Raw genomic sequence first — 20024 nt, forward strand, 5'->3', positions numbered from 1 at the left:
GTATTATATATTTTGTATATGTTTATTTTTTTAATTTGTTCTAAATTACATAACATATAAAAATAACAAAATATAAAATATTATAAACTTAAAATAGGTGGGGCCAAACTGGGCTCGAGTTTTGAATGTTCAAGCACGAGCCTAACCAATATTTTAAAAAGGCCTAATTTTTTTACCCAACCTTTCCAAATTTCAGGCGGGCTTTTAAGCCTGAATGGATAGCCTAACCCATGAACATGTCTATTTATATTGATAATGATGTTAACCTTTTACGAAATTGAATCAAATCAAAATATTATGTATAAAATTACACAAAATCAAAATTCTTATGTAACATTACACATTAAACTAAAGTTCATGTGTAATTTTCAAAACCACATTTTTTTTAATGCCTCTAGAAAAATTTGCATGACACGAATAAACATGTAACATAAGATAATGCATATTTTTCATGCCAACAATCAAATGGTTAAGAGGCCAGTATTATATTTTTCATGCATGTAAATTTTTAAAACTAGTTTAATATCTCTATCATATCGATCTAAAAAAAATGTATATATATATATATTCTTGTAATAGATGTTTCTAGGTTTATTTATGAGGAATTTAACCATATGTATATATATTGCACTAAATGGAATTAAACTCTTGATAGCTTTGCAAGAAGCAACTAGGACTCAAATGGTTGTAGTTCAGTCCTTCCTACAAATCTTGTTTATCTATTGAACTCTGTCTTCCTTTAATTTCCATGGGATTTGGAGATCATGATCTTAAACAGAACTCTGAACTCTAATCCCATTGAATCTCTCGGTGAAAAGTCCATTCGGACGCATTCAACGTGGTTTTCCCATCAGCGCCAACAATATCATAAGGCGAGTCCTCAGAAAATTCAGTTGGCATGGATTTCCAATGCAGAGATGGCTTCCATTCAGCTTCTTTCAGTACTTTTAGTATCTCTGCCACCACTATTTTGCTCCCCTCAGCAGATAGATGAACTCCATCTCTGTCGAATAGCATAAATTCAATAATTCAATTTCGATATAAGCTTCACTTTCATTTCCGAAAATTAATGAACAGACAAACTTTAAAAGAAACAAACCTACTGCTACTGTAGTAACAGTTCGATTTTGGTCTCCCTAAGATTTAGGTTCGAGCACCATTAAGCTTCATTCGAGTACACTGACTAAGAATTTTGGTTTCAGCCTCTCGTTCTACTTTGGACTCAGTTCTCAGTCATGGATCACCCTAGATATTCTTAATGTCCTCATGTTTCCTGCTTTTATTATGCGAAAGTATCATGGAGATTCTTGTACTAGAAGCCAGATTGCATTTTTACCCCATTTACTCAAAAAATAAACAAATCAGTCCCTGTACATTAGAATAAAGAGCAAACTAGTCCTTTCTATTAAAACTTTCATCCATTTCTAATGTTAAAAACTGGCGTGGTTGATAAAATAACCAAACAGTTACACGTGACGTGCCACGTGTACCTCATTCTGACATATAAGGACCAATTTTTAGTAGGAAAACCAATTCGCTCTTTGATTTAACGTAAAGGGACTAATTTGCCCATTTTTTACCAGAGAGGGCAAAATGCAATCCAACTCTTACAAAGACCTACATGGTACTTTTACCCTTTTATTATCTTTTAACAACAGCAAAATCCTCAACTCTTTCATCGAATAATATTTTTCATGTGAATAAGGAAAAATCAAAGTTCTCATAACTTCAGAACACAAGTGGACGACAAGGTACCGTATCAAAAAGAAAGTTCCCTAAAGTGGAAAGTGAAGCACATGGATGATTCACAAATAAAGCCAATGAACTTTAAAAATGTGATTGCATCAAGAAAGAAGATTAAAACACAGACGAGAAAACTTACGTGAAGCAATCGGTCATCCAATTCTCTCTTTGTTGAAAAGCAGTAAAAAGATTGACCACCTTTACGTCCAGTTCCTGGCAGAGCTTTACACAAGCATCAGCGTACGTCTGGCATAACTCGTTTGTTCGAACAAGGTGGCTAAAATGTTCACTGATTTACCGAAAGGACGTCTTAGATTGACATTTCATAATAAGAAATAAGGTGGGGAAAAGAAGGCGCAGAAAAAAAATGCATTACAGCACCTTGCGTATTTATTTACTCTTTCTTCATTGACAGGAGGACTAGTAAGAAATATGAGACGCGTCGAATCTGAAAGGCCCTGATTTTCAGAAAAAAAGAACAAAAATTAGAAATGACCATTGCTTGTTTACCAAGACCTGCTATAAGAAATACAAGCAAACAAAGGAAGAATTGAAAATCCAATGCATACGAAGCCATTTTCTCATTATCTCCAACTACTTCAACACTCAACCGTGCTTACAGCTACGGGATTCAGGACTTATATTGCAAGTATTGCTTTACTACTAGCAGAACAGTCAGTTTCTCGTAAATCCTACATTGATGTATCAACCTCAACAGAAAGATATACAGAGATTTGAGAAAAATACCTTCAGATAATTCACTATTTGCTTCATGTTCTCGATATATTCAGGAAGTGGAACATGAGGGCCAAGGCCAGATGGATGAGCCCCCATCGAATCATTACCTCCAAAATAAGTTATTATCAATTCAGGCTGTGTAGCAGCATCCTGTAACGCGCGAAAGAACAGAACCATGATGTTAATATCAAATCATACATAGACGATACAGATTAAGAATCGATTCGTATATCGGAAAAGCAGCATCCTAGTGAATCAAATTAGACAATACACTGCTGTTCCATAAGCATCAATCACTATTTCAACAAGTTTGATGTAATAACTATTAAAACTTTAGTACCTTTGGGAAAACATGATCGAGAACCTGTATGGCACGTCGTGAATTCCATCCGAAATATCCTCGTAAAAGTATGTCAGCCTGCGAGAGGATAGCAAATAAAGCATGATTCCTATAGAACACAAGCCACACACATACAATTAAGAGACTGGAAAATAATGAGATCAAATAATTTGAGGGCTGAATTTCATGAGGAAATAAAATAATTAAACAAAATGCACTTAGCATCATAAATTTTGGAATTTTATTTCTAAATCATGTTCATTTTCGATTCTACCACTCTCAAAAATCACTATCCATACTAACAATTCGCAATTTCCCTCCTTTAATTCATCCAAAATTATAGAATTGCTAATTATAATGCATTAAAGCATAAAAAAAAAGATCATCACTAGCATTAAACTTTCTTTCTCTTTTTTCTCTCTAACCAATCATAAAACAAGAACACACCCTAAAACAAGCACACAAAGCAGATCACTCGTCAATAAAGAAACTTTCTTTTTTCTTATTTTAGAATCAAATGACCCATATTATCATTTATCACTAATATACACATAAACAGTGAATCAATTTAACCTGTATGCTAACAAAACATAGCTCAACAAAGACGCTGAAAAAAACCCAGAAAAAAAGGGGGCAAGTATAGAGAAAAAAAGTACTTTGCGGGCATAGAGGTCAGCAAGAATAGCACCCCATCCACCATTGCTGAAACTAAGTTGAACAATGGATGAACCAAAGAGGACGAACTGTGGCCTAACTGGACCCACCATTTCTCTTCTCTTCTCTTTGGACACCCTTTCTTTTTGAGGTTTCTCTTTGACAATCCCTTAGAATGTCAATGGAGATCAAATTGGAGACTATAATGATATCAGGCTTTTGCCCCCAATCTCCTCTCTGCCATATATTTATGACTATATTTCAGCTTTCCTTCGGTAGTTGGAAAACCAACTACACCCACTTTCCTTTTTTTTTTTCCTCTTTGATTTTTACTGTTTTAAGAAGCTGAAAATTTAAATAATAAAAAAATATCAACCATTCAATTTAAATTATAAAGTTTAAAAAATAAATATTATGTAATATTTATAATCTCTATTTATAATATATATAAAAGTACGGATTTAAAAAAAAATTAAACCAATAAAAATACCCTTAATATATTTTTTTATAAATGTTATATATTATAAATTTTATATTATTTCTTACTTATTTTATGTATTATAAAATGGATCTTTCTCTAAATTAAGTTTATATAAGTTTTTATAATTAAAATTACAGATTATTAGGATGTGAACCAAGTATTATAAAGCCGATCCTAATTATACAAGTACAAAAAGTTTTCTTGCATCATATTATGGGGCATGATACTATTTGAGAGAACTATGCCAAACATAAGCACAATAGACAACTCGCGAACTCTTTAATTTGAAACATTCAAGACTTCGAAATGTGGTTGGAAAAACATTTGTTGTTCTAAAAAGCATATTTTCCATATTAACAATATCATCTCAGTATAGCATAAAAAAACAAGGTGAATCGTACTAGCATATCGTATATTTCATAACTTGAATCATAGGTGGAATTGAGATTATCCATACTTTAAAGGGTATATGGAAGAAAAATGTCTTGATAATCTTAATGATGCATATTCAAATTCAAATGATGATGAACTTGGTCAAGGACCAACAAATAATGATAAGGAGTATATGTTAAATATTAAAGAGGGAATAACGTAACAAATATGTACTAAAACAATTAGATAAAATTGCATACGAGGTTTATTTTTATTTTAATTTTTATTAGTAATTATATTATTAACTACGTACTTTTTAGGCTAACATAATATATATGATGATTTTATTTTATTTTTTTTACTTATTTAGAAATTATTTTTACCATACTGATAATTTTTTTAGTAATTAACATTTTTTTAAATGTAAATTATGTACTTATGTAATTACAATTTGTATTACCAAACGTGACATAGGAAATTACGATGTAATTACACTCTATCAACCAATATATTTAGTAATTACACTTTTATTCAATTACTTTGTTCGTTGTTCAAGCATATCCTAAATAGACATTAAAAATCATTTATTAGTATTATATGATAATAAAAAAGTAATATTAATTAATATAATAGTACATTAATTAATGTGAAACTAATTAGTTATGTCATATCTTTTAAATTTTCTAAATAAAAATAATATAATATATTATTAATTAATAAAAATGTAAATCTATAAAATTATTGAATATAATCGAATAAAATAAAAATAATAAAACCCTAGTTGTTTAGTTATAAGTTTTAATTAAATAAATATAATTTCTATAGATGTGGTTTAATTTTAAATATAAAGTTAAAATATTTTTTATAATTAATAAAAATTAAATCTATAAGTATGATTTTATTTTAATATGATAGTAATTGTTTTATTAATAATGTTTCTATTAAATATTGAATATGAAACTAGTAAATTGGTTTTACATTCATAATAAATTATTAATAATTATAATTATTTTATGAATAGTGTTTTGATTTTTAGTGTAATAAGCAAAATAATGCCTATAGGCAGTTTAATTTAATTAATTAGCTAGTTTTAAAATTAATTAGGGAAATAGGTCAATTTTAGGAGAGAGAAATGGAAAGCATGTATAGTTGGGTGCATTATGTTATGATCTCTTCCGTTCAATTTTCAAGTTCTTCAGGGAGCTCATTGAAATTGTCCTTTAACCGGTTCATCAATATCCAACTACCTTTAAACTTGTCTGGGACTTTCCCCTACAATGATTTTTAGAGGCCCACTTTGCCCAGAACAATCGTTGATCTCGTGATGACTGGCCCATCCACTAGCAGATCGGTTTGTAGTGCTACGTCTTCGAGTGTGATTGTACACTCCCTGCATGGAAGGTGCAAAGTGTGTGTTTCGGGTCTCCATCTTTCCACCAACGTGCTGATTAGTGCCAAATCGAGTTTGTAGCCCCTAGACATGCGAGACACATGTAAGAATCCAACCGCTTGCAAGTGGCCACGAATTTCAAGGATCGCAGGCTTTCCCATATTATGAATGAAGGCCTTCAAAACATGATCATCCGCCTATTTACACAATAAAAACAATTTAAAATTAAAAAAAATTAACATTATTGAAACTAACGAAATTTAAATTTTCAGCTTACCATTGCTAATTTGGCGGCAGAAATATGCTTGCCATTGAAACGGATTAGAAAGGCGTCCATTCGTGAGAAATCGATTTGAACAAATAAAAACGAGATAATTACAAAATATATTTTTAAATTAAAATATCAAAAAATTTAAAACGAGAGAGTTGAGAGTGTTTGAAAGGGTTTGAGAGAGTCAAGTGAGTTAAGAGATGGATGTGAATGAAAAAAAAACGAAATTTGGGAGTATTTATAAGGTAAAAAAAATTTCAGCGTTGGTATATTTATTTATTTTACCGTTGTTGGAAAGCGCATCCAACTAGGCGAACTTTCCTGACACCTGTGCAGAAAGCTCGCATAGTTGGATGTGCTTTCCATTTAAATCAGTCTATTTCCCTAATTAATTTTAAAACCAGCCTAAATGACTAATTAATTAAAAAAACGGCCAATAGACCTTACTTTGCCTAATAGTTATTATCACATAATTATACTTCGAACACATATTAAATTACACTTATTATTCTAGACTAATTATCACTTATACTATGAACACATATTAAATTATACTTATTATTCTAGACTAATTGCCACTTAATTAGTGTTATGTAACAATTAAAACTAATATTTAACACTATAAATATATGCATTAGAAAAATATTTTCATTCAAATAACATCTAAAGAATTATTAATAAAAATAATATTTTAGGTTCTATTTCGATCACAAAAAAAGATATGGGTTTTCATTATTATTTGAAAAGTTTAGTTATTATTATATGATATTTAATAATTTAATTGTTATTTGATTTTAATAAATTTGTATGACAAGTCATTTTATCTACTTACTTAATATTTTATTATTGGTTGTTTACCACTTGCTCATTCTCATTGCTTTTAAAATATTATTTTATTTTCTCAATTATTTTCAAAATTAATAAACTTTTATTATGAATTAGACTAACTTTAATTTAATTAATAGTTTTTCTAATGATTAAAAAGCAAACACACAGAATCTTTTGTCTTATTGTTTAGGTGCTTTATCTGTTTTTGGTTTCATTGTTTGTTGCTTTGTCCGGTTCAATAATACCGCTTATCCTAATGTGTAACAGCCATCACCCGTATCCATCGCCGGAACAGGGTTACGGAGTATTATCAGAATTTTACATATTAATTAACAGACATTTCATATCATCTAACATTCATATCAGAAACCAATCAAAATCAATTATACTGTCTCTTATGCTAGCCCTCAAGGCTCAAAATACACATTGGAAATAAGTAAAGACTAAATTGGTTGCTCAAAAAATATTTTTTATTTAATAGTACTTTAAATCTCTAATTTCCAAAATTAACCTTAATAATTTATCCAATTTCCAATGATAAATAATCATTCTTATTCACTAAGTACTATAAATGGTCTATTTACTATATAAGGACCGCCAATTTAAAATTTCGTAGCTATTTGATACCTTTAGCTACTAGAATTCAACTTTTGTACTTTATACAATTTAGTCCTTTTTATCAAGCTTGGCATGTAAACGTTAAAATTTCTTTACGAAATTTTCATACAATATTTCTATCATACTATAGACCATAAAATAATATTAAAATAAATTTTCTTCCAACCTTGGATTTGTGGTCCCGAAACCACTGTTCTGATTTCACTGAAAACGGGCTGTTACATAATGAGTTTTACGGGCCCACTAGACCAGAAGTTTCTCAAGTTCAAGCATTTACTTTTCTAGTTGTCTTGGGGCTAACTTGGGATCCGCTTAAGGGCCTATTGAGTTAGGTAAATATCTAATGCGTTCCCCGACCAGAGAAGTCATTTTTGGAGGGAAACTATATGTTTTGGGATCTGCGTGCTCCTTGGTTAGAACCTCTAAGAGGTCCCAATGGTTTGGACTTGAGTAGGTTGAAAAAAGACATACAACCTTGGCAAGAACGACATTTTGCGTAATATATGATGCATGCTCCTTTAGGGTCTTTAAATTTTGTAGGTGGCGTAGCTACCGAGATCAGTGCAGTTAATTATGTCTCTTCGAGAAGTTGGTTAGCTATCTCTCATTTTGTTCTAGGATTCTTCCTATTCGTAGGGCATTTATGGCACACGGGAAGAGCTCGCACAGCCGCAACGGGATTTGAAAAAGGAATTGATTGTGATTAAGCGTAACATTGGAACTAGTATATATAATCATGAATTTAGAAAAAAAAATTAAATTGATGAGAATACCTTTTATTTTCCGTTATATTATTAAAATCACATTTAAAAATAAAAAACTTGAAGTAAAAATAAATTTTTTTATAATTATACATTTAAAAATAATAATTTAATTTAGACTTATTAGTTAAAAAGTTAGTGCTAATTTTAAATAGAATTGTTACTTGAATATTCTAATCAATAAATATAGAAAAAAATGATAATTATAATTATAATTTAAATTACAATTATTTGTTAAAAAAAATTTGGTGAAAAAGAAATTACAACTCAAGTATCAGATATTAAAAAAACTCAACACATAATCCTTGTCAACCAATCGCAAACCCAGTTCCCTATCCCGCCTAAGCTTGACTATCTTGTTCGCAATTCTATTCTCTTCTGTAGGAATAAAATTAATATTCCATTGACTCAGGAGCTTCAAAAGTAAAAGTATTCTCCTGACTAAGGCAGAATTAGAACCATTACTCACTTCGTGGATAAGTTTAATAGCTTCAAGATTATCAATCCGAATGATGACTTTCCGATAGCCACAATCAAGAGCAATTTGCAACCCATCAAGGATACCCCATAACTCTGAATCAATAACTTCACAATTACCCAAATACCTTGTGAAACCAACGATCCAATTTCCATTATGATCTTCTAGAAGTCCTCCAGCTACGACAAACATCTCCTCAATTTTAACCGAACCATTCGTATTTAGAGAGACCCAACCGTCCGAAGAAATTAGAACTAGTTTCTATCTCGAAAATTTAATGCCTTGCGAATTTGACATTGAAACATATTGTTTTGCCCAACATAGTGATGTTTTGATAACTTCATCAGTACTCCACTAAAGTCCTTGAAATACGTGAAGGTTCCGAATCTTCCAAATGCGCCAAATGACTGAACAGACAAGACCAATTGACTCCTCCCACTAGATTTATGTGTTGCTGATTCTGTAAATCAAGCTCCATCCATTCGTAAAAAATTTGATGTAAAAAAAGAAGTTGTGCTAATTTTGTTGATTTAAAATAAAGTTATTATTTAATAAAATCCAAAGCATCTTAATTATCACTTAATTAATATTAGAATTAGTTATGCTAATTAGTTATTATTTTGAATAATGTTACTTTGCATTAATTGTAGAGATTGTATCAAATAGTTTCTCTATTATTAAATGAATCAATTTAGTCATTATATTATTAAAAAGAATTAATGAGTCTAAATTGTAACAGAGTTAACATTTACGGTCTAAAAAATAACTTGAAAATTATTATTTTTTCAATTGCAGTTCAATTTTGTTCAATTTCAAACAAATGGTTCATTACACAACCATAAAAACTTAAAAATATTAACTTTGCTAAATAATTAATGATTTTTTTGGAAAATAGTAAATGTTAACTCTATTCCAACTTAGTTTTATTTTATTTTTTTTAACAATACAAGGATTAAATTGAACCATTGAATAGTTAAGAGACTAATTTAATTAAGTCTATATAATAGAGGGACCTCTCAAATACATTCACTAATTATTAACCATTAAATGGAAAATAATACCCAAGGCAAAACCTTTGAATTATAGGTTTAATCAATTGAATTAATTAAAATATAATTTGATATATAAATATTAAATATAATGGTATATTAGTAGGCATCTAATTATATATTTTTCGTCACTCAATTATGAAAATATACATGTCACTCAACTATTTAATTATTTTTTTTATCTCGAGTTGGCTAATATAAAAATAGAAACATCCAAAATCCAAGATAGATTGTGAGTTTAGTCCTTGCACTTTAATATGGTCATTTTCAGTCCTTGGACTTTCAGAATTTCAAAATTTTAGTTCCAACAAAATGGTAACTATTAAATTCATTAAATTTTACTATTTTTTATGTGTAATGTCACGTCAATTTACTATTTTCACATATTATTAAAAAATAATTAACAAATTTAATTACTTTTATTTGCATTAAGACCGGAATTTCAAATTTTAAAAAATATAACAACTAAAAATAATCCAATTGAAAAATATAAATTTTTTAAACAATCTTATTATATGTTTTGATCATATCTGTTTTTTTTTACATAATGCTTATAACTACCAATGACTCCTCTCAAACCCATAAATAGAAGGATAATACGTTTTAAAGCACTTGAACTCATATCTTATTGTATTGATAACACCACCCATACTAATCGAACTAATACTCAATCGGCAATTGAAAAATATGAATTAAATCTAATTTTGTAAAAAAAATATGCAATGGAGAGCGAGAAAACAAGTGATGTTGGTAAATTAACCCACCAAACTGAGTACCAAATTTTGCTCCACATTAAATGCAACTTTTAGCCCATTTCTTTCATATTTATATAGATGAACCAGCTGAAAAGGGACCAAGGCTATGAAAGGAAATTGGAAAGGAACAGTTATTAAGGGAAAATATAAGGTTTTATTACAAAGCAACTAGAAAAATCAGCAATGATTTATGAGTAATAAAGGATTTTAGGACATTCGCCAAAGGAAAAGCCATTATTAAAGACATCAACATAAGCACTAAAATCTGGTTGATTTGTCCATTCATTGTGACTGCATTTATGATCCTATATTGCCTGAATAGTGCCCATCATAATTCAACCAAGCTCTTGTAACAACAATGGCACAAACAAATATGTTGTTCAGACATAATTTGCCTCATTCCCACTTGCTACATTAATAAATCTTTATTTCTTTTAGGTTTTTTTTGTCATTATCTACTAGAGTGAGTTCAACGACTAATCCTTCACTTTTGGTATGCCCATTAAGGGGATAAAAACTAGCCACGAGTTTTAAAGCTAATCTATATCCAGGGTAAGGATCGAACTCTCAACCACTGATTAAGGTATCTTGCCACGATGACACCAACCTTTTCAATGATTTTTTTATTTTTTATTTCGGATCATTTTTTTATATAAAAAATAGTTGTGATTTTTGTAGTCACAATTTTAGTTTTGATTTTGGTTTTTTAATTTAGTATCTAGTCATGTTTTAATATATCTATGAGATTTGCCTAAGGACATTACCAGGTCTATCAATAACCATTCTCAAAGGATCTTCTCAATAGAGTGTTCACAAAATTGGACTTTAAGATGTTGAGGAAAATAGACAATTTAAGACTTACTTTTTGTGAAAATGATGAACCGGACCTCTCGGGGCTTTTGACAATGATTTATTGATTGGTTATTGTTCATCATTAGGTTGGTCTAATGATAGTGGGGCTAGAATGCAAATATAAATTATTTAATTAAAGTGATGCATCTCTGAATTGCTTCTGAATCTTTTCAGTATTGCAGTTATTGTCGGTTTGCTTGTCTCATCTATTTGGGAACTTTTTTTTTTTGCAAACGACATTTTTGCATCAACTTATATTATTTTATGTATTTATTATTTTTGGTTCCTTTCACTTATAAGTATTTTTCTTCAACAGAACGTTATATCATCTTGTTATATTTACATAATGCTTTAAAAAATTTACATCATTTAAGTTAATAGATGGCTATTTTTTTGAGTCATAATTGAAATTCTAAATTTCGAAAAGTATAGGAACTAAAAATGATCAAATTGGAGAGTAAAATTAAATCCACAAATTTACGTACAACATAAAATCAATAAGAGAATTTTGATCTAAAGGATTTAAATGTTATAATTTAAATTTAAATTTGAATTTCAAAATTCAAAAAATATATAAATTAAAATTAATCAAATTAAAGTAATAAACTAAATCCGTAACTGACACAAAAATCAATACAAAATTGGACCAACAAAACTATTGATACATAATTTGCTCCATTCCCACTTGCTGCATTTATAAACCACCAACTGCTTTTGTTTCTCACCGAGAAACTTATCTTACTATCTTTTTCCCAAAATATTTTATTTATTACAATCATAAATAGTATAATATCTTCCTCACAAAGAAACCCTACAAGGTCTAATTTCATAAATACACCATTCATGAACCCATATATATTTTTAAATTCAGCTTTTAAGTGCAGAAATTAATACAAATGACTCACAATATCAACCCATCAACTTGCATAGTTGTCCTTGATAGTCACTAGTCGTTTTTACATGAAATTTCAAGTTGAGTCAAGATTGAACTAGATGAATAAGTAATATCTTATTACTATTCTAGTTTAGGTAATTTTATGTTTAGATCATTTCTGATTTAGGATTGTCTCGGATTTAAACCACTTTAAATGTGGAGTTCGAAAATTTTAAATTAGATCATTTTGATGTTGGAATCCACAAATTTAATAAGATTTGGATCAAAATGTACAGATTTTCGGATTTGGAGGACATCTCTTTGTGGTTGATTAGCTTAGCCTACACCTCTTAAAGGACCAATGTTGAACCAATTGGCCGTTTCTACCGAGCTTCACTTTCTTATTCACAAGCTATACGGTTGGCTTACTGCGGGATTGTTTTATCCATTTTTAATTTTACTTCCTTTTATAAATTTTAAAAAAGGTTAAATTATGTTGGTAGTCCTTGTACTTTGATAAAATTTAAGATTAAGTCATTATATTTATAAAAGTTAAAAATTAAGTCCTCCTAGTTTTTTTTATTTTAAAAAATCTCAATTCAATCATTAATGTTGTTAGTATTTTTTTTTGTTAAAATTTGTTAACTTGACATATTAATTAAGTTGCAAACAACAATAAACATTTTAAGTAGATAAATTCTGATGAAAGCTACAAACAACAATAACAATTGGAATAAGATTTTTAACTTGAAAAAGTGAGAGGATTGAAGTTTTAACTTTTAAAGTATAAGGACTACATCTTAAATTTTATAGAAGTAGATGGACTAATAATATATTTTAACCTTTTAAAAATATTCATATCGATTACATTCATAATTGCTTCAGATTGCTTCATTCTATTTTTTACTAACTATAAGATATGCTTAATATATTCACTAATATAATTTATTATATATAATTATTTATTATACATACACTTTCAAGTATTTATATTATATATAATATAAACATATATTTATGACTTATTATTAAACTTATTCAAAAGACAGGTTGCAGGCCCAAACTTAAATTCTTGTTTAGTTGATAAAAGTATTAAACTCGAAAATGAACTCAATAAAATAATTAGGCTAATTTAAAAACTTAGGACAAGTTAACTGAGAGAGACGATGGACAAACATTGTATTGGCTTCTTTTCATTCTCATTGCCTTTCAGATGGTTGTTGGGTTTCCTCTTCCTATCTTGTGGATTTTCATTACTGCTATTGTTAACATTACTACCATTGTCATTTTTAACTTGTCCCTCTTCCTCATGGTCTCCCTTACCATTTTCTGTCTCTCTGGGCTTGGAAGACTTGAATTTGTCTTTCCTTAAACCAAGCTCGACAAAGGACTTCGCCTCGACCATGGTTTTAGTAACCTTTTTGACCTCTAGTCGATGCAACTATTACTTCGCCCTAGGTTTCAACCCATCCTTGAACTAGTAGAATGCCTTTTATTTTTTATTTTGCCTTTTTTTTTCACTCAAATTAGGCATTTGGAGTAACAACGGAGTGAACTCCCGTACACACTCCCGAACTGTGCTTTGTTGTGTAAGGCAGCGCAATTTAGCCCAAGCTTCTTCCTCAACATACTTAGGGTAAAATTGCTTTCTAAACTTATTTTAGAACTCCCCCCAAGTTCTAGCTGTATCACCTCGTCTCTCATTTGTGGACCTATGACGCCACTATAAAAGAGTGACATCAGTAAAATAAATTTGAACAGTGCTTACCTTAGTGACAGCATCTTCTACGCCCATCACACAAAAGTACTATCCAATCCTTCATAAGAAGTTGTCCACATCCTTCGCGGATCTAGTCCTTTTAAAATCTTTCGATTTAGGAACATCCATCTTACGTTTGGTTGTCGTCCCAACATCCCTTTACCCACAACAACTCTGTGAACGAAAAGCTCATCCTTGAGCTACTCAATTTCAGTGTTCAAAGCCATCACCATGGTTTCAGTTTCCTCCTTCAAAGTCGTTATCAAGGCTTTCAGAGCATTATTCCTCTTAGTCAGCTTCACATCAGTGGAGTAGAAAACCCCTTGCATCTATTCCACATTCGCATTAATGGCACCCAACACCTATTCTTTGAGCAAATCTTTCCTCGAGTCTAGCTTTGTGGTGCGTCCCTCAACTATCTCGATATTTTCCTTCATACCACTCATGGATCCCTCGAGATTGGTCACCCGACTTTCCAAAGTCGACAACATATCCCTCGATCTACTTGCTTTTCAGACCCACCATGGGTATCCCGCAAACCATGCGACCTTAGGTAATTCATTTGCTTCAAATTCACCTAAATCAATTTATCTCTCAAAGAGGCAAGAATTCTTAAAGAGATTCTCTAAGGCACCAAAACTTTGCATAAGCTAACACTCAAGCAAAGAAGCACAAAGTGAATAGAAAAATCATAAGTAAGCAAATGTGCACTAAGTGTTTGAGTAAATACTCTTAGAGTATTCTATTACTTTAAATGAATTACACTGAATGTAATATGAAATGATTACAAATGAGGGGAAGACCTTTATTTATAGTTAAGCTTCTTCAGATCCAACGATACAATTTAAATTACATTGGCAACTAAAATTGATGCCTATCTACAAGATGAGAGTCCTAGGGGATTTAAATACCATACAATCTTATCTATTAAGATTATAAATATTCATCATGGTAATTCTAGTGTTACTAGAGTATTTCACTATGCCACCAAGAATTCAAGTTGATACAAATTATCTTGCAAACAGATCAAATACCAACAAAAGGTTATGAACAATTCACATTCAACCACCTCGTCCTCTAAGAACAATACAAGTTTCACTCATCTGAAAATTTCCTTTGTAATCAATAAAATGTCTCGGTTTATGCATAACCCAACCATTGAGCATTGGGCCCTCGTTATATCTTTGTAACCCAACAATATTTTCTAGCATCTCAATCAACTTTTTCTACCTCAGACTTTATTGATAAGATTAATCTTTAAAAAAATCCATTAACCCCACAATTATTTCTTCTTTAGAACAAAAAAATCATACCACTAATACGAAATCCATGCTCTTATAAGCCCACACTATTATTTTAGGGAAAGGATGACTTTTCATTTTGTTTTCTTGCTAGGATCTAAGTCAGCTATTTTTGTTCTTTTTATGAGGAAAGGTGGTCCATTCTATGAGGAAGAAAAGATAATTAATAATAACACCATAAAATCACCAATAGCTAAGATATGGAGATAAAGATTTTATGTTGGAGACTTTGGGGGTCCTATAGCTAAACAATTAAAACTAAATCAACTACTTCATCATCAAATCCAAATTGACATTTTGAATTAACATAATAATATATTATTAGAAATATCTTAGTTTTGAAATTTATGCGTAGGTCATCAATACGTCGTTTATTATGTTAACACGAAATGAATTTTGTAAAGGAATTTATAAGTATAATAAGTAGTATGAATTCCAATAATCATAATCAGATTAAATCGAAATAGGAATATAGTTATAGGAGCTAATTCAAAAATATTATTTATAAAGTTGAGATAAAATTATAAATATTTGGAGGCGTCTAAGTTTAAAAAAAATTGAATTGTATTATTAACTTTTTTTTGGAGGGATCAAAACTGAAAATTTATTGATGGTTAGGGTATTCACCGCTTCAGATGTAGTCTGGGTTTAAATAGCGCTAGTCGCGTTATTGTTAGGGCTTTACCCACTTCTTGTAATTCAAAAAAGAATTTACAATGTATCCAACCTAGAGGTGTCCATGGGTCGGGCCGGGCCCAACCAAAATCTTAAACATGTTTGTTAGGTTTGGGCCTGACTTGGCCCGAAAAATAGGTCTAAAATTTTGCCCAAGTCCAACCTAGATAAAAATGCTGAAACACGAGCTCGGCTTGACCCGCCTATATTACTTTTTTATATTATCTTTTATATAATTTTTAAATATATATAATATATCAAAAATACTAAAAACATTAAAATAAATTTTTAAAAAATATGTATATTTAAATAACACGAAGATATATTCAACTTAACAAGCAAATAACTCTAAAATAATAACAAAATTAACAATAAAACAAGTGTAATACCCGAGGATTAAAGCAACATATTTTTTTTGCCTTTTTATGAATTCAGGCTGGGATTGGACCAAAATGCTTTACCCGAGGTCCAACCCGTTTTTCAAATGAGCACTTTTTTTACCCAAAATCTATTTTTAGACCTATATTTTTATTCAAATCCTTCCAACCATTATAATCCAACCCCTTTCAGCTTGCTTATGAAAACTATATAATAATATCAAAGCAAAATGGAAGAGTGAATAAAAAATATTTATATAATACCAAAATATCGTATTTTCTCCGAGTGGAAGACGTGTGGTTCCATTTCAATAATACAATGGCTTAGCCTTAGATGTTAAACAAAAGGGCCATCGTTTTTAATAGTATTTTCTGGAGCAACTTTGAAGAATGCTTCACGTTATCATTTATAGACCTAAAATAATATATATTATGGATAAGTTTTAGATTTTGATAAAATATAACTTTATAATTGATTTTTTTTATTTCATTTCGAAGATGCCACGTAATTTCTTAGTTGCAAGCTTTTTGTAATATTAAAATTATAGGAATCTATATGGTTAAAGGCAGCTTTAAAATGATGGTAGTCCTAAAATTGATAATATCTGTAAGTGACTATCAAAGTGGCAGCTGATGCTTATGGGTGATTCACTTCGTTTAGTATGAGAACTAAACAGAAAGTTGTGTGGTGATCATTGAGATCTTAAATCTTTTTTCCATAGAAGGAGGAAGGAGAAGCCTTTTATTAAGGAGAAGATTGGGGAAGAAGAAAGATAAGGGGATTTTGTTCCATATCTGGCCATGTGTAATGATAGCCTAATACATGTCATGGTCATAGAGTATGAAGGGTGTAACAAGTGGGTACTTGATGAGGATTATAATATTTATATATGTATAACAAGTTGGATGTGAGAATATAGCAAGTTGTGGGGAATGTTATTTGTGAAATGGAATAAGGTGTATTTTATAGTACGCCGTTTAAAATAGAGTTTGATAAAATTATTTTGTTACTCATGTCAAAAGAATGTCGAAAGTGATTTAGGTCGATTAACCTTTAAATAATGATCTATAAAATCATCACAAGAGTGATTGTTAATAGGCTCAAGCAAGTTAGTTTTATTACGAATAGAAACATTACGAACAATATCTTGATAGCTTAAAAGATAGTTCATTCGATGTGATACTTAAGAGAAAAGAGAAATAAATGACAATTAAAGTAGATCTTGAAATCGTAAAATTAAATAAGATTTGAGATTTTTTTGTAAGATACACTGAAAGAAGTGGAACTATCTTCAACTCTTATTCAGGCTATTATACATTATCTTACATACTCAGACTATTCAGGGAGTGACCCAGAGGCAGATTAAGATGATCGTGGTATAGATGGTCAAAGTGTGTGGTCTGCTGACTATCTACAAATTTGACTGTGACCCGACCATGGCGGCTTTCATTGTCAATTTTGCTTCACCTACTACTTTCTCTATAACCACTACATATCCTTCCACATAGAACAAAGCCAATTATATCAAATGGCTGCTTGGATAATGAGGAAAAAAAAAGTGAATTTTTAAATAAAATATTCAAGTGAACAATAATTGAATATTTGAAATTTTTTGAGATAATATAAAATTTGTTCTTTGAATTTATTCAAAATGATTAGTTGGTACTTGAATTTATATTCTGTTACATAGGTCGGTATCTCGTACTAATACATTAATTTATGTTGACGTGACATTGATAATCAATTTGCTGGTGACACGCGATAACTTTTCAGTATGGAATATGACATATATAAATTAATAAAAAGTATAATTTGTTTCACATCAAGAATGAACATGAACAAAAAATTATGCTTTTTTTATTATTTTTAATTTATGCTCGTCACATGGCATCTTAAAAAGTTGTCACATATCATCACTAAATTAACTATCAACACCACGTCAGCACAAATTAACAGTGTTAGTGCGAAAGTACTAATTTAAATGACAAAATAAACTATATATTAACCTTTTTTTTAATATTTGGAGTCGAAATTTATATTATTTCTACTTACAAAATAATAAAAACAAAAACAAAAGAGAGTATCAGATAATTTAAATAGAAGTTAATTAAACGCATAACTTTAGCAACTTCAAGTCCAAAATCCAAATACATGTGTTAAAAATGCTTTACACAGTCGAGAAATGCGCTCACCAAAGCTGAAAATTTCAAACCTCCACATTTTTGTAAGTCATTTATGCAACATATAGTCCAAAAATATGGTCCATTTTTAAATTTTCATTCTTATTCTTTCCTTATTTAAGTTATTTATTTTTTTCGGGTTTCAAATACTTTTATATCTAATAATCACATTAAATTTCAATTGAATTCGAAGTTAAATCGAATTAAATTTTTAAATGAAAAGAAAAATTATATTATAATAATATTTTCTTTATCCATAATATTTAAACTCGAAATTTTATTTAAAATATCAACTTCCTCGTTACTCAATTCAGTAATATGAGAAATTATTTTATAAACCCTTCTCATAAATAATCCATATGATTAATATATCATTTTAGTAATTTTTTATCCCGAACCTCAAATCCCAAATTATGAACATCAAACTCAAACTTAAACTTTGAACCCTAAACTCCAAACTCAGAGTTCAATGTTCAAGATTCAAAGTTCTGAAATCGAAGTTCAAAAGTTAAAAAATCACCAAAATTATATATTAACGACATAAAAAAATTATTAAAATATCATTAAATAATTAAAAAATACCCGTAAATAATATGATTGGAAGATTTCATAAAATAATTTCTTTATAAATTACCAGAGAATCATAAAGTAGCTCCCAAATTTTCAAATAATTATTTAAAAAAAAAGTTTGAAAAAGTCAAGAGATTCTCAAAAACAAAATGTTGCATGTGATCACATGATCCTAAACGGTCGGTTCCACTTATCGTTATGTGTTAACACCAAGAACAATTTTTTTTTAAAGAAAATGTCAGTCTAAACCTTTAATTTTATCCCTTTTTTGTCCTAAGCAAAATAAATAATAGTAAGTTTATGTCTTAATTAATAAATCGTGTAATAAAACATTTATAAATGTAGACAGTTACGAAGATCTTCAACAGTGAAACAAAAAACAAGATTTATGTCTTTATATCTTTGTCAATTTGTATCATAGGTAAAACGAATCTAAAGCATATAATCAAACTATTTACCTTTACTTATTAATATATGATATTAATTATATTAAAATTTTAAATATCGATCAGATCCTTCTTTTAGAGGTGTTAAATGCTAGTTTGAATCTGCCATTAAGCATTTTTGAAACACTTGAATCAAATTTAAATACGTGTTCTTATCGCATCGATTACATGTTAGCTTATTTAAGATTTGATGTGTTTGTTTTAGCAGGACAGGATCAAAATATTTTTAATCCTTATTTTACTAAAAAAAATCAAATAAAGTCATCAATTGCAACATTTACGATTCAATTCTAAGTAAAAGATTTCATTTTTAAAACTATAAATGACATTTTTATACCGTATTATCTTATTTAACTCTTTTCAAAAGTAGGTGAATTAAATTAATTAATTTAACAATAGAAGGACTAAATTGATGAAATCAATAAAGGGTAAACTCAAGTGATGATGATATTAAAAATTTTCCCAATTGCCTTTAAAAAATCGATATATAGGTATTTCCGTTAACAAAGGC

The 20024-nt window shown here is 29.5% G+C and overlaps 1 protein-coding gene across 1 annotated transcript; it reads right to left on the bottom strand.

The window, feature by feature from the left end:
• Positions 1-542: 542 nt before the first annotated feature.
• LOC107944907 (GDSL esterase/lipase CPRD49) lies at positions 543-3804 on the bottom strand. The gene is made up of 6 exons (XM_041084428.1): positions 3478-3804; positions 2822-2899; positions 2491-2631; positions 2125-2201; positions 1883-2032; positions 543-1003 (listed from the first exon to the last, which is right to left on the bottom strand). Exons 1-6 carry the CDS (start codon positions 3586-3588, stop codon positions 790-792), a joined length of 771 nt encoding a protein of 256 aa, XP_040940362.1. The 5' UTR covers positions 3589-3804; the 3' UTR covers positions 543-789.
• Between the last annotated feature and the right edge of the window lie 16220 nt (positions 3805-20024).

The sequence above is a fragment of the Gossypium hirsutum genome, chromosome A13 (genome assembly GCF_007990345.1).
Source record: "Gossypium hirsutum isolate 1008001.06 chromosome A13, Gossypium_hirsutum_v2.1, whole genome shotgun sequence".
In the NCBI taxonomy this organism is placed as follows: Eukaryota; Viridiplantae; Streptophyta; class Magnoliopsida; order Malvales; family Malvaceae; genus Gossypium; species Gossypium hirsutum.